Source organism: Vanellus vanellus, assembly GCF_965231255.1.
Source record: "Vanellus vanellus genome assembly, chromosome: 1".
Taxonomy (NCBI): Eukaryota; Metazoa; Chordata; class Aves; order Charadriiformes; family Charadriidae; genus Vanellus; species Vanellus vanellus.
Genome location: NC_138905.1, coordinates 75,589,414 through 75,604,429, shown reverse-complemented (window position 1 = coordinate 75,604,429; position 15,016 = coordinate 75,589,414). Strand labels below are relative to the sequence as shown.

Below are 15,016 nucleotides of genomic sequence, written 5' to 3'. Positions count from 1 at the left end.
TCATTAACATTGGACACTAATCAAGACTGAGAGGTCTCCAATTGAACTTGACCTAGTAGAAAGATGTAAGTTAAAAGAGTTAAACAAATAGGGATTTTAAAGCAAGCTTCTCCCTTCATTTTCTGCCCTATGTCTTAATTCAAAGACTTTTGAAAACAAGTGTTAGACTAAAAGGTAGTTTGCCATAAATTAGTTTGCAAACCAAAAAAATTCCTGGAAAGCTCATGCCATGTTTTAAGCTAATAATAAAGCCTGTGCCAGACACATGTTAAATTTTAGCTAAGAAAGAACTCCAGTAAGCAACTCTTATAAATGCAAAGAGCCATCTATATAATCTTGCCCCTAGTTGAAATAACTTGAAAGCATAGTTGGAAGTGCTGTTGTCAAAATAGCAAATGCACTCTCAATTTCAGTAAACCACCCACTTCATCAAACTTTTTCTGCCTTTCTGATTTCTAAGAATTACACCGTGGGGTAAGACAAAACATGTTAAGTGAAATCCTAAACTTTACAAAGCTGAGAATCCACATACCTGTTAGTTGCTCTCTCCCAACTCACATAGACATAATAGCAGATGAGTTAATTTTGGATGAGTTGTAAAGCAGCTAAATGTTAAACCAAGTTGATCCAAATCCCAGCAAGCTAGTCCCTGCATGACTATAATTTCATGCCATGAACAATATCCAAAACTTAACCCAGATAGGATAGACTGCTTTTTCAGAAGCAGAGGAAACAAGGGATTTTATATCCCAGATCAGCCATTGCCTATTCCTTTACAAGTGCCAGTCTCTTCTTGTATTTAATTTCTGTGGCACCCTTAAAATCATCTAATACTATTATGTAATATTGATATCAGGTGGTTTTATACAGGAGTTCCAGATCATGATAATGCTGCCTATGGTGATGCAGAAGGTCTTTTGCTTTTCACAGAGCACATTGGGAAGAATAGCTTGAAACAGTATTTTTTGCATAATAATAAAGGTTTACCTTTCCTGTTACTATTGTGCCTGCATTACTGAGTAGTAGAGAAATAACCATGTAGTAGAGATACAACAGAGAAAAACCTTTGCATATCTCTTTTAATTTAAACTTTCCTAATATCCTTGTATTATTTATTTAATATGTACCTGTTTTATTATATTCAAACATTACATACTTTATATCAAAGACAAAGTAGAGGCCAAAAGCACTTGTTGCAAGCATGGCTGTTTCCCACTGCACTCGCATTATTTTCCTGTAGTTCTTGCATACAGAGTTCTCATTAAAATCTCCGGCTATGTTACCCAGATTTAGCCATCTACAGTTTAAGCTAGTTGTGCAGATTATCCACACATCTGCAGAGGGTGACAGTCCATTTCAGAGGATGACTCCCTTCACTTGTCTCTTTCTGAAGTGGTATAGGATGAAACATCATTTGGAGGGAGCCATCAGTCTCCACTCCAGCGAAGGCAGCTTAGATGCATTACTTTTAGGAAGCCAGAGTTGGACAATTAAGTCCAGCCTCTACGTGTGTGGTACCTGTTTCCAGAATGGTAACCAGGTATAATGTTTCAGTCCCAAGAAGCTGCTGTGTGGTGACTGCATAGATAATCTAGAGAGTAGATAGATTTCTCATATCTGTCTCCTTTTCCAGATATGGCAAAAGCTAAATGATTTCAGTGATCCTTGTTAAACTATTTCTGTCACTGTTTTTGTGCAGGTTTAGTATCTGTTGATCAAAGACTGCAACTTGATTGCTGATATCCAGAAACTGAGCCAGAGATCATCTGCTGGAGGCAGTTAATGAGATAACAAGAAAAATAGTATCCTTTTACACAGTGCCTTTTATGTACAGATCTCGAAGTCGTTTAGATTTCTATCATTTTATAAATATAGAACTGGCATCAGAAAGAGGTTAAACAGAGTGAGACGCAGGCATAGAAGCAGAAGCTAGGTCTTGTGGGTTTTAGTCCCTTAGCTTTAAGACCAGCTTCCTTACTTCTGCAGCAGACTTTTAACCGCTCTTGCCACCTGATAAGGTGCACATTTCCACTTCCCTGCTTAGATAATTAATCTGTAAATATGCTAAGTGAAATGGCATTTTTCACTTTTTTAAACAAAATTCATCCTTGATAACCTACCACTGATTTTCTTTATGAATTTGAACCTTCAGTTTGGCCATGACTCTCATTTTAGAAGTACCTCACAACATGTGTCTTTTCCTATGTAGAATCACATAGCAGTTAAAGTGAGGTGAAGGTTAAGTCTGCTCCTGCTTTGCTTTTTTGTTCAGGAAGTTGTAAAAGAAAACTGTTAAACTGAGAGGGGCTGTGACAATTTTCCCTTTATAAATGTAAGTTTCACTGCTTGGGTACGGCTATTGCTTATTGTAGGCTACATAGAAAATTACACACAATCGTTACTAATTGTTATTCTGCTAGATTAGACAGTAAAATTTCTATATTTCTAAATAAAAAAGGGTGTGTATTTAATTTCTTTAGCAGGTGGTCCTTATTTTACGGAAGCTCAATGGCATGTCCAAAAGGAGTATTAGAAACAGTTAGAAGACATCCAGAACACTGGATTTTCTAGAACCTTTGATTTTGTCACTGCAACAGAAGTACTATTTGCTAACTTGTTCCAAAGAATGGCAAGGCAAGTTTACTGAAAATAAGCTAGGACAAAAAAAGATAGATATTTGCCCTTATTTATCATTCCCATCTCTGTGATCCTCACAAACACATTCTAGTTACACACAATCCTTGATTTTAGCAGAGCAAAAATAGAGCATTATTCTTCATCAGAAACTTTTGCGTGTCTCCTCAATTCACTGTACAAGGCCCTCAGTGAGAACGGCAATTACCAGAGCTGCTTCCGGACTGCTTGTCCTTTCAGGGTTTCCACATTGAAATTGTTTGTCTTTGCTGGCATGATGAAGAACACAACAACTGTAACATCAGTCTTATGAACCTACAAGGACACAAGATGGAGAGAAAAAAAAAAATCTCACTACAAGGTATCACAGCCAACTTTAACAGTAAGAATTAGTCGCAGGAAAAGTCAGTGCACTTCGATTAGCTGTCCAGGAAGGTTGTGATCTTATACCTCTCCCTTTAGCTATGAAGTCTTTGTCAAGTCAGAGGTATAGCTAAGGATAGAGACTCATAAACAGATGTCACCCAATTCCTATTTGGGTACTAGAGATCTTCCTGACTTCTCATGGTTTAGAAGCCATGGCTTAGGATATGAATGTAAATGGCAAAGAATAAAAAACCTACACAAATTTTCTCACCTGACACAAACTTTGTTGGCTTAAAGTAGTGAGCAATTAATTTACTAGCTTGAGTATGCCCGGGCATGGGGCAAGCGGGACTACTTTCTACAGCAATAGCACTCCAGAGGTACGAGCAGAAAGAGGCATGATAGCAACCACTGTTTACATGAACCCCCGGCAAAGAACCTGCCAGACACACAAAAAGCTGCAAGTAATTTCTTGTTCAACTCTCACGTCCAGATACTGTAAAGGTAAAAAGCACTGGTTGTAAAATCTGACCCTTTTCTTATAGATGGTTTCACTTGCTGGTTTCTCCTGTCCACTAACAAGATTCAGAATACCAGGTCCCAGAGGGATACCTCACATGGAGCAGAACGAGGTTGTACTCCTGTCAGCAACTATCTAAAGAAAAGCTAAGAGTAAACTCTGTTCAGAGCTGTAAAAATTAAATTATTTTGAATTGCCTCCATTCTAAACTTTGGACACAAACATGTTATGAGCATGCCTCTCTCATATTGAGGTATGGGGAAATGTATAGTTTAAAATAAACTACGGTAGTCATCTATCATTTTAAGGTTCTTCCCTTCAGTCTCTTTAAGGCAGGTTCAAAGTCCATCAGGTTATGATCTCAATGTGTATAAAAAACTGTCCCAACATTCGTATTTTATTTCCAAAATGTGAGTAATATTTTCAAGTAGCAAAGGAAAAGGACCCTATAAAGCAAAACAATTCCATCAAACACTATGTATTTTTTAGGTTCAGACACACCACTGGGACCTGTTTAAGAAACATCATCGTTCCCAGATTCACAAGTAGTACAGGTATTCTGCTGTTCCCAATGGAATTACCTCTTGAAATAATTGCAGAGCAAGTGTTCTTTGAACAGCTAATCAGGTGCTGGCATGCATGTTGGAACAGTAATGCAACAAAGCCAGGCCCAGCTTATGGCAGAAGCAAGTCCCAGTACACTGTTCTGGAGAGCTTTGAAAAATTAGCCTCGGTTTCCTTTGACTTTCAATCAGCCTAGCTTGTCATTGATGCCATATAAATCATTAGATAAAATAAGAGATTGCTGCAATCATTGCTCAAGCAATTCTTTCCCTCTTACCACATAAGGCCTTCCTCATTATCAGCATTTACAGTTAATAGCTATGTAATGCCACTAAAAGGGAGCTAAAGTTGCACAATATTGCCAAACAACAAAAGTCAGTTTTTTGCCAAAGTTGTGGAAGAAATACTTAAGTTATGCAAGGAGACCTGTTGCGTGAGTGAATGGATTAAGAATTTCCAGGAATTCCACAGGCTGTATTGGTGTATTAATAGAAGGTGGCAGTAGAACAAATGTACTTAGGGCTTTGAAAATTAGTATTTTTTCAGCCCTGCTGACAATATAGCATCAAGATTTTGATCCAGTTTTTCCATATGATTTAAATGATAAAAGTACAAAAGACAGAGTCTGGGACAACAGCCAATTGATCCTTGCTAGATGACTGAACACTGATTAGCATTTTTTAAATTTTTTATTTTAAATGTCTCAGTCTTTGGGACACATTTGGAGACATTTTCAATGACCTCATTTATAGGTGGTAAGCACTCTGCTCTTTCGTCATGACAAGGCCTAGGACTTATCTTCATTAAAGTACTCCATAAAGGCATTTTATAAACATTGTACTCACTTTTTACCTGAGGAAACAGCAGCATAGAGGTGTGAGTGGCTTCCCCATGCTTATTCATCAGGCCACTGCCACACTGCATTTTAATGCAAGATTCCCATTCAATGCAATAACAGTACTCAAAGATTTAAAAGATCATGGTCAGGTCTTAATGAATTAAACAATTTGCTTAAAAACATATTTTTAAATTGCATCATTAAATTTTTTATTTGCCTTCTAATATGTAAAACTTCAGGGCAAATTCTTGAACCATATTTTCAGTATTTTTCTCTAAAACCAAGGGGGGTAACCATAGATTAACTTCTTGAACTATGTAATCAATTATTTTTAAGCAGCCTGAGATCATTATATATAGTCTGATGATTCAGGGAGAGCGCTTTATGAAAACTGAAAATCCTATATTTGTTTTCCTATAAACCAGAGTATGACATGGAAATTCTTCCAGGTGACTTCCATAGTATGGTAAGTTTCAGCATAAGCTCTATGTTATCTACATTTGCAGAAGCTTTCTTACCCTCAGCAAAAAGTTCAATCTTGATAAGGCTTCTAGAAACATATCAGCTCCTTTGTTGGAAAATTCATATCTTCCAGCAATGAAGAAAAATAAGGTCTTCTCAAGACTGAAGTCAAGGTGGCTGAAACCAAGCAAACAAACAGAGAAGCACAAAGTATTTCTCAAGAAATAATAAAACAAAACACACAACAGCTTTCTATTCTGGAGGACTTTATTATCCCAAGAAAATAATGAAAGTGAGGCTTTTCTGCTGTTCTTTAAATTGACTATCTTAATCTGATAAACTGCATCTTGGGTAAATAATGAAATAATGAAATCAAGACCTTCTGCCTGATCCCACAATCTGTTAAACAGAGTTAGAACTGGTGTCTAAAATTCCTTTAGTCTCTGACTGAGAAATCCCAGACAAATATTTGAATAAGTTGCTAACATTTCACCTCCTCTATGAAGTACTTGTTGGTCTTCCTGCTTTAGTTCTTGCTTTAAATAGTGTTGGACAACCATTGCTAATTTTTGAAAAGTAAAAGCATACCCATAGAAATGACCTCGAATGAACTCTTGGATCCTAGCCTTGTACATGGAATGCAAATTCTGAAACTCATGCATTGCTGAAAATTTCTTAATGTTCAAGCCATTTGGGGTGACAACATCTGGAAAAGCAGAGAAAAGGCAGAGGTAGACATCTTCAGACTTAGAGAAATCTTTAAGGAAAGAACCATCGTGTCTTTCAGTTGTCAGTATGTGAACAGGTTATGTACTCTTAGTACTCATGGACAGGGAACAGCACTGTCTAACACAATGGTCTCCACCAGCTTACTCCACAAAGCTATTTCATGTGGCACTCGACTCTCTATAGCATTCAAGTGGCTTTGTGCCATTTTGACCTGTACTCAACATCAGCATAGACCTTGCTGAACAGTGAGGTCTCCCCATGTCAAGACTTAAGTAATGTCTCCATTTAGCCATATGCTTTTTGAGCAATATGCCCTTTAGCTCTTTATTCTTGATGTCACTGTTGCCTGCTTTATCACTATAAATTGAAAGCTGTTGAAAGCAGAAACTGTGCTGTACTATGTACTTGTTTACTGCATTGCACGAGAGGTGTGTTTTGTCAAGACTTCTGAGGATTTATCAGAAAAGGGAGAATATAAGAAAACTTTTTAAAAAGACCACCCTTCAGTAATCTGTTGGATTTCTCCTAAAAATAGCCACAGAATATTATGATTTACACTTTTATGGCTGCTCTCCTCAAAGAATCCAAAGCATCTTACAATTAAAATTTGTTCATTTCCAGTGTCTGCTAAGATAGAGTTATAGGATATAAATAGAGTTATAAGGATAGGCATAGCTTGTTCCAACCAACACTGAAATTCAGTCGCTCTTCACCTTTCCGGTAGAGCACAGCAGCTGTTTAAAGGCTTGCCCTAAATTTAACTGATGTAAATGAAAAGTATGTCATATTCTTTTCTTTGAGTTGGCTTATGAAAGCCACTTCGGCACATGAAAGGGGAGGCCAGTTCCTCAGCAGATGTATTTCATAGTAGCACAACTGGCTTCAGTAGACTTATACTAATTTATGATACCAGAGATTCTTCAAATACAAAGAATCTTCAAAGAAGCAGAAAGTGCTAATTATTAGAGGATGCACTGGTGCCGATTTCATACTCGTTCTCCTGGCAAGTGTCATCAGGTGTCTAGTAACCATAACCATTAACTGTAGTAACTTTAAAAGTTCTATGCATCATTCAAAGGACCTTCAGTAAGATATCATTCCCTACCACACGTGGTTCGTGCAAACAAAACATCTCATTTGCTGTCAGTGCACATGGTTAACTCCCCCCCTGTACGTCAGAGTTACTGATGGGAGTACAGTCTCTCGCTTGCCACCAATACAGGACTTGAACACTACTTCTGTTATAGACTTTCAGTCAAGGATGTCTGACATTCAGGGTTTCCTGTCCCTGCCCCTAAAAGTAGAGGTTTGTATGTCTAGCATTAAGCATCTGACCTGATACAAAACTGTCTCTTATTTCTGGAGAGACTTAGGGAGACCTCTTTAAAACATCTATGGCTCCTCTGGTTGATCACATATCAAGATGATCTTAAAACAAGTACAATCAGTTCTCCATATGCTGTCCAGTATATGTTTGACATTTTTCATGCAAATACCATGGCCATTTTAATTACTTCCTTGAAATTTACAGTCTGCTTTAGCATCATATGTATTTCTCTGCCAGGTAAGTGATCACTGATCACTCTTTCTCTTGTAAAATGTTTTGATACTCAGGGTTAAACAGCAGTACGTAAAAATATAATCTTTAGTAGTAACCATGCAATACCAAAAATTTCAATGGACCTGTCTAGAAATACCACATTTCAAACTGAAGACCAAGGAATCTTTACTTGTTAGATGCTTGGGATTTGGTTCTCAGTGACAAGAAAGGAGAGTCTTGGTGGGACTGACAAGAAAACCTATGTTCTTATCTTCTGCTGCCCAGTACCAGGAGCTGCTCTGAACAAAGCCCTGTGTGGCCTCATGGGGTCAACAGAGCAGAAACACCCTCCGTTTCTCTTTGTCTTTACCCACAATATATAGTCTCCTTCCTCTGACCCGCTTGTTGTTCAGCACGGAAGAACTGGATCATTCAGAACATAGCTTTGAGACTGCAACCACTTCAAGCTCTTCCCAATAAAGTAAGAATCTTTGACTGGGTATTTCTGGCCAGTTTCCATACACTCTCTCGCATTTATTTATCACGGAGTTTTGGAAACCCTCACCCACCAGCAGCAGCCTGTATATAACCTACCCCCATGTTCTTTGATTCAACTGCAGCTTCGTTTACCCTTTCATCAGGATTGGGGCTCAATCCATCTCTTATTTAAGCCTTTCAGATAGAGAACGGACATGGTGGCACAAAGCATCCAGTTAACTATTTCTGTTCAATGTACAATAATATTTTGAATATGTGTGAGGCAAAGTGCCCTTGCCCTAGGGAAGAAATAATGAAAGAGATCTTTGTTCCTATTTCAAGTGTTTTGGGTTTTTTGCTGTTTAATGAATTAATGCCATTTTTGTTTTAAAATTGTCTTAAGTAGGTCAAATCAGAATGATTTGACTTTTGTATTTATAGGAAATAAATTGACATTGATTTAAGTAATAGCACAGTATGATGTTTTCTGTTGATAAGTCACTAAGATTCAGGTTTGACTCATACTTTTTCAAAGTTTAATTCTATGATTTTACATACAGATACAAAGTCTACATCTAGATCTTAACTGATACTTAAGCCTTTTGGAATTTTGATTCAAAGTCTTCTCTACCATTAATGAGAAATATGCTTCATATGTTTCATACCTGAATGAAAATATTAGAAATCCCGTAACAGTTTTCAAATCATGGGAATATAATTATGATGGCTGACAGAATCTTGCATGATACGTCAAAGAGAACAGGTTCAACATTAGATACTAAGCTTTTGACAAATATGGTTTGATAAATTATTGATCACATAACAGCAGCAGCAAGTGAAATCAGAGTAATGCAAGCAGTCATTCTGCCAGGTTTAGACTGGAAAATTGGCCTTTGTCCTGATGCAAAAGCTCTCTATGCAATCGTGTCTACTGAATTTTAAAGGGGCTTTTCCAAGTGATGAGATTTATAATTTAAATTATAGTCAAAGTTTAACATTAATGAGAAGTAGCAGACACTGCTCTGCTTACCATGTTTCCTCAGTTATTTTTAGTTAAAAACTGTTACAAAGTTTACCCCTAAATAAATTCAAATGCAAACAAAAGTTAATTGTGCCAATTCTGCATCCCTCTTCTAAAACTTTGTTTTTAAAGTGTATCAAGAAGTGTACAAATTCTTTCAGTATTCATGTTCCTTTGCAGAATTCAAACTTAATGATCTGCTGAAGGATTGCTGACCTTTCTGAACAGCCAATGTCTATGCTGATTTCACAACTTCAAAGAGAATAAATAGTACGAGAATGGACTTCTACACAGTTTATTTGTGGTCTAAGATACAAAGAAACTATTCCCATCAGAACATATTTTCCACTTATAACTGTATTCCTAGGATGTGGGGTACCAATTCCTATTGGATTTCTTTCTAGCTCTGTCAACCTGAAGCATGATATGTCAATTTTTAACCCAGACATCAAATATATTTACTTGGTTTCTTCAAAGTTGCAAGAATAATCAAAAAAATCTCAGGCCTGTGAATCTCTGTGCATGGAATTCTCTTCAGCTTCAACTGACGTTCTATCTGTGAGCAGTCTGCAGATTTTCTCTCCCAAATTAAACTGGATTCAGACTCATTTCAGTCTCCTAAAATCCCAAAACATAAACTATGATTTTCAAGAGTAGCTATTGTGGGGAGAAGCCTCATGCCAATATAAAACAGCTTCAAAAGTCTGATTTTCAGAGATCAAGTGCTCTGCACTTGGTAAAACACAAGACCTTTCAGAGATATCCCAGATTAAGTGACTGAACACCTAAATTACTTTTAAGATATGGCTGTCATGTTTAAAATAAAAAGGAAAGATCTCTTCAGTTCATCATCCTATTGACAATTTTTTGCAGTTTTTCCCCCATGATGCTTACGTGCAAATGGAGTATTGTGGCTTGTCCTTATAAAGCACTGTGCTGATTTAAAGAGAACTTTAATGACACATCAAGCTGGGATCATGACTTTATGCAAACTCCATGCATGTAACACAACAAGATTTGTGGGTAAGTGCTATATTTTATTAGACTAATATGAAGGGGAAAGTCAGACAAACTGTTGGGCACATATCTTGACTATTTTTTCAAGCTGTACTGGTCGGTCTATAAGAAAATATTATATGTATGAAACTTATCACGGTTAGGTCTTAAGATGATGATGGCTACAACCACGCTGCTACTCGTAGCTGTGAGAGAGATATGGAAATAAACTGTATTGATTTACAGTTTGTTTTTTGCCTTCTCATTGGTTTCAACATTAAGTAAAGAAAAACAGCATTAGCACTGGAAAGCAAAACTTATTTATCATTATGTTTTGCATATGAAGCTTTTTGTTACATTTCTAAAAGACTATATCACTCATCTCTAGCAAAAGCAACAAACCTCACACTGTAAAAGCTGGTGAAATGCATGACAAAGGTTGCAGCTTCTGCTTTCATCAGTTGACCTGAATATATTACCATCACTGGAAACTGCTATAGACAAAACTCCTGAAGCCGAGATGTTCTTGCAAAGGAAGTCTAACATCCATGGAGTTAAACTAATGCTCTCCTGGAATGGTACGGAAAACTGTTATTAAATGGTGCTGAACTGGATTTCTTCTGGATTACATATGCTACTAGAATGTGTTTCAAGTGATATTATCTGCACTTTTCTTTTGAAAATTGGTTATTCTCTGCAGTGTAGCCAGACATACCCATGCATGTGTCCTGGCTCGTCATGTTTGTATACCTGTCTCTATTATTTTCATTCAGTCTGAGGAAATGTAGGTACTTAGAGGAAATACAATAAGAACACAATTCAGGTCTTACCAGGATTTCTTTTAAGCATATGTTCTGCTTCTATAGCTGTTATCTGTGAGACTGTGGTGAACACATGGGCACAATGTACAGATGCCCGTTCCATACAGTACCGATGGTAAATCTGTCTCTCTCCTGCTTCCTTGTCAATGTCAAACTGTTAAATAATAAAACAAAAAAAAACACCTGTGTGATATGCTCATCAGACTTACTACCATAGAGAAGGTCTCTTGTGTTAAGCTTGATTTCCCCAGGGAGTAAGAATCATGTGATTATGATGTTGGTTTGTCTTTCTGTTTTTTGAACCATTTTATCAACTTTAAAGAGTTTGAAGAAGCAAGACAGGTCTCAGTTCCTGCATGATAGTGGAAAAAAAATGGCACCTCTGCAAATGGAGTGAGACCCAGATTAATGATCCCATGAAAGGTAAGGATCTGTGCTATTTGGTAATATGTCATCTTGCAATCTTGCCTGGGCTTGTTGAAAAACTTGGGAGAGCAGGGAAGTGGCTGGTAACTGAGGGTGTAGGGGAGAGGAAAAAAAAAGGAATGGGGATAAGGAGAGAACCTGGGGACTGGGTAGAATGGTGAGAATCATGGATAGGCAAGAGAGAAATGGACTTGTAGCAGAGAGTTAGGATGTAGGAACTCAATCACAAATCCTGAGGGAACAAAGAAAATGAGATATTTTCCGAGACTCAGAGATGTTCTTCCTCCAACTCCACCACTATTATTCGCTGCTCCTTTTACTTCAATTTGAACTCCATTAATTTATAGAGGCAGATGCAAGTTAAACTGCTAGATAAGACCATCCCAAATACCAAAGTATTTCTAAATCACCTTTAAACCTTGCAGCTATCCCCCCTTTTTTTTTTTTAGTAAGTTTATGTTATCCTTATGGGAAGAAAATGCACAATACCTATTGAGCCCATGCATAAATGTTTGAATGTTCACTAATGATGCCCTGTGCAAAATTGCTACAATGTAGTCTGAAAAAGAATAATGCTAACGGGGTGTCAATGATTACAATTAAATTACAATCTCTTAGTCTTACATGATGTTTCACTTCTGGGAACAGAAGTGTTGACCTCCTAAAGGTCAACAGTATGGGCACCAAATAGACTGTGTGAGTTACATGGAGAGTGACAGTGGCTGTCAATGAGCTCTGTCGTTATCACTGCTTAATGCTAGGAGCACAGTCTGATTTTGATTGCATTTGACTCTGTAATTTCATTGACCATAATAGATTTAACCCTTATTATAGGCTGGGCAGACAGCAGTTTCTATAGTTAGGACTACCTGACCTTTGTCACAGCTAGTTGCTTTTAGCACTTTAGAACTTAGCCAGAAGTAACGCTATTTAGACCGTGACTTTTCATGCTGAGTACATGCTTAAGGTTGGTATAGAAGATGTTTTAATATATTTCAGCAAACGTGAACCATTTCAGGGAACAAGATTTATGCAGATAATTATTTATTTTTACTTAGTTATAGATGTAGATATAGATCTCTTACAACTGTTTTGCTAAGAAACTTAAGTGCTTTTATCCACTGAGCACTCTAATTTTGCAGTGGTGCTACACTGCTGGTGGGAAAGTGGCTTCCACCATATTAGTTGAAAATGCCATCTTAATATGACTGAAAAAGAAGTCTTGAAAAATTTCAGCTGGAAAGTTCTAGAGAAACCAGATGTTTTCTTTTGGTATTGACAATCCTGTATGTCAAGAGTTTCTAAGCTTGCCTTGCCAAGGAGATTTTTAGAAAAAGGTAGGAAATATGCTTTACCACATAGTATGCTATACATTATGATACCCTTTTTCAGTTGTATCATCATATATCATATTTTCCGCATTCACCATAAGAATTTGGGTGCATGAAATACAACCATATCGCAAAGGAAGATCTTTTCTCTAGAACATACATCTCATTTGTCACAGAAGTTGACTAGTAGAAAAAGCACAGGGCAAGATGTAAGAGGAAGAGAAAAAAATGTTAATTAATTTGACTCCTCAGAGTGCCACAGATCTCCAGCATGATGCTTCGCTTACTCTAAACCAAATCTTTCACATGCAGTTCTTAACTGTGTGTTCCTCCTTTTGAGGAATTGACTTCTTATTAAAATTGACAGCAAACAAATAGCCAGGTTTTTGTTCTCTTTTCCCTTTCTCAAGAAGAATGAGTTCTTTAAAAAATGTAATTAAAAAATAAATTTGGGACATATTCAGTAACTATAGATAAACACTCCCTCCAACACTACTAGGAGAAAGGTTCATAAAAGGGTTGTTCAAAGCACTATGGCTTTTTTCTGGGTAGCTTTTATTTCTTTGATTGCATGAAAGCATTTAATATATGCACATAGTAGTGTTTATTTCTTCATTGCTTTTCATTTTTTCATCTTCTGGAAATGGGAAATATTTTATTTTGTATATACTCACATGACTTTTGGCACGCTTTTTCAAAGGTACACAATTCCATGTCTATTAGCAAGTATAAACTGAGGTCACAGAGTTCTCATATTTCATTTGCTCTCACTTTCCAGCAGTTCCCTCCACCGATCGGTAAAGCAAGATCTTGACCTTTGACTTCACTTATAGTGTGGGGTAAGAAACCTCACTGCACACCTCTGACCAGGCTAGACGAGCGACTTCAGAAAATAAACCTTACACAAGTTGAAGGGCAGGTTAAATGGAACTTAATTGATGAGACAGTGCAGGAGACAAATTTAGTCCACACAGTACTGTGCAAAGACAGCTGAGCTTGCTGTGACAGTATTAGCTCCAGAATTAGCAGCAACACGGGGCATGGCACTGTATTGAGCCAATACGCTGAAATGAAGCGGAATACCAGTGCAGCTAGTCTGCTCTTCACCCCCAAACCACTGTTTCTGCTCAGCAATTGGCTCTGCCGTCTGAATGCTTGTCTGCCCTAGCTCAGGCCCCTGTGTACTATGCTCCATAGCATTCACATTCAGCAAAGGGCAAAGCAAAATATCTGTGAAGTGCGTCATGCTTACTTTTGTTTGTTTGCTGTTATCAGCAAATGGGAACACTAGCAAAGTCACAAATGAGAGCTGCATCAAAAGAAAGACAGATCTAAGCCAGATTAACTGTTTATAGAATTATTTAGGTTAGAAAATACCCTTAAGACCATTGAGTCCAACCATTTCTTTCCTCAGTGACTTTTAAAGACTAATGACTTCAATATCCACTTCCCTGTAAATATTCCACTGCTCCCAGTGAGGATCCCCTCTTATTTTGACTGTTAGAAACCAAGCAGATTATTAGAATTTACATGATGGCAAGAATTAGAGGGGAAAATGCCTCCCTTATAAGGCCACTCTAATTTCAAAGCAAAACAGGAAGATGTTCCACAGGCATCATGCTTTGGAGTAAAACTTGCATTTGCTGCAATGCAATTCTGAGTAAAAATTACAGCTCATTTCTGTCCTTTCTTTGGGTCCATGTGATAAGCATAACATTTCACTCATGTCTTAAAATTTAGCGTTTTAGAGGGCACAGTAGGTAACCTTTGAACATCCCAGCATGACATTCTGATTAAGACAGCTAAGATGATCTCTGAATGCAAAAAGAAGAGAAAATGAAGCAGTTATGCGTTATTGGCATTATGCTTATCTTGGAAATAGTGAACAGTCACTGAAGTAACAAAAAAAAAAAAATCCAAATCAGACATTCCTACTTCAAAACGATAAAGACAAATTGCAAAGAATTTACAAAAGCACAAGAATGATTTGAGTCAAAAAAGAGGAAAGACTATACTAGCTATGTAAATACTTTTCTGAAAGACAGGTAAACTATTTGTCACAGTCCGCATAAAATCTCTAGATACTGATACTAGACTATGTTTTCACAAAGAAAAAAAGTATGTTGAAAGCTAACAGAAGTTAAGCCAAGACTAACTCAAACCGGAATTAAAATACATAGTTTTGATAATGAATAACTTTGTGACCCCTTTGCATAAATAATATAGATTCGCCTTAACACTTGAACCTTATGTCAAGAGCGGATAATGCTTTTGTAAGTAGTTTGTATCTC

General features: G+C 37.1%; 1 protein-coding gene across 1 annotated transcript in view; it reads right to left on the bottom strand.

Annotated features, from left to right (window-relative positions):
- The window catches only part of GYS2 (glycogen synthase 2), a 46,149-nt gene that overhangs the window by 10,345 nt on the left and 20,788 nt on the right, over nucleotides 1–15,016 (bottom strand). Inside the window, exons 5-8 of the mRNA XM_082495987.1 lie at nucleotides 10,978–11,122; nucleotides 5,973–6,090; nucleotides 5,441–5,561; nucleotides 2,843–2,949 (exon numbers count right to left, since the gene is read on the bottom strand). Of these exons, the coding sequence (XP_082352113.1) occupies nucleotides 2,843–2,949; nucleotides 5,441–5,561; nucleotides 5,973–6,090; nucleotides 10,978–11,122 (491 nt within the window). The remainder of the gene's footprint in view (nucleotides 1–2,842; nucleotides 2,950–5,440; nucleotides 5,562–5,972; nucleotides 6,091–10,977; nucleotides 11,123–15,016) is intronic.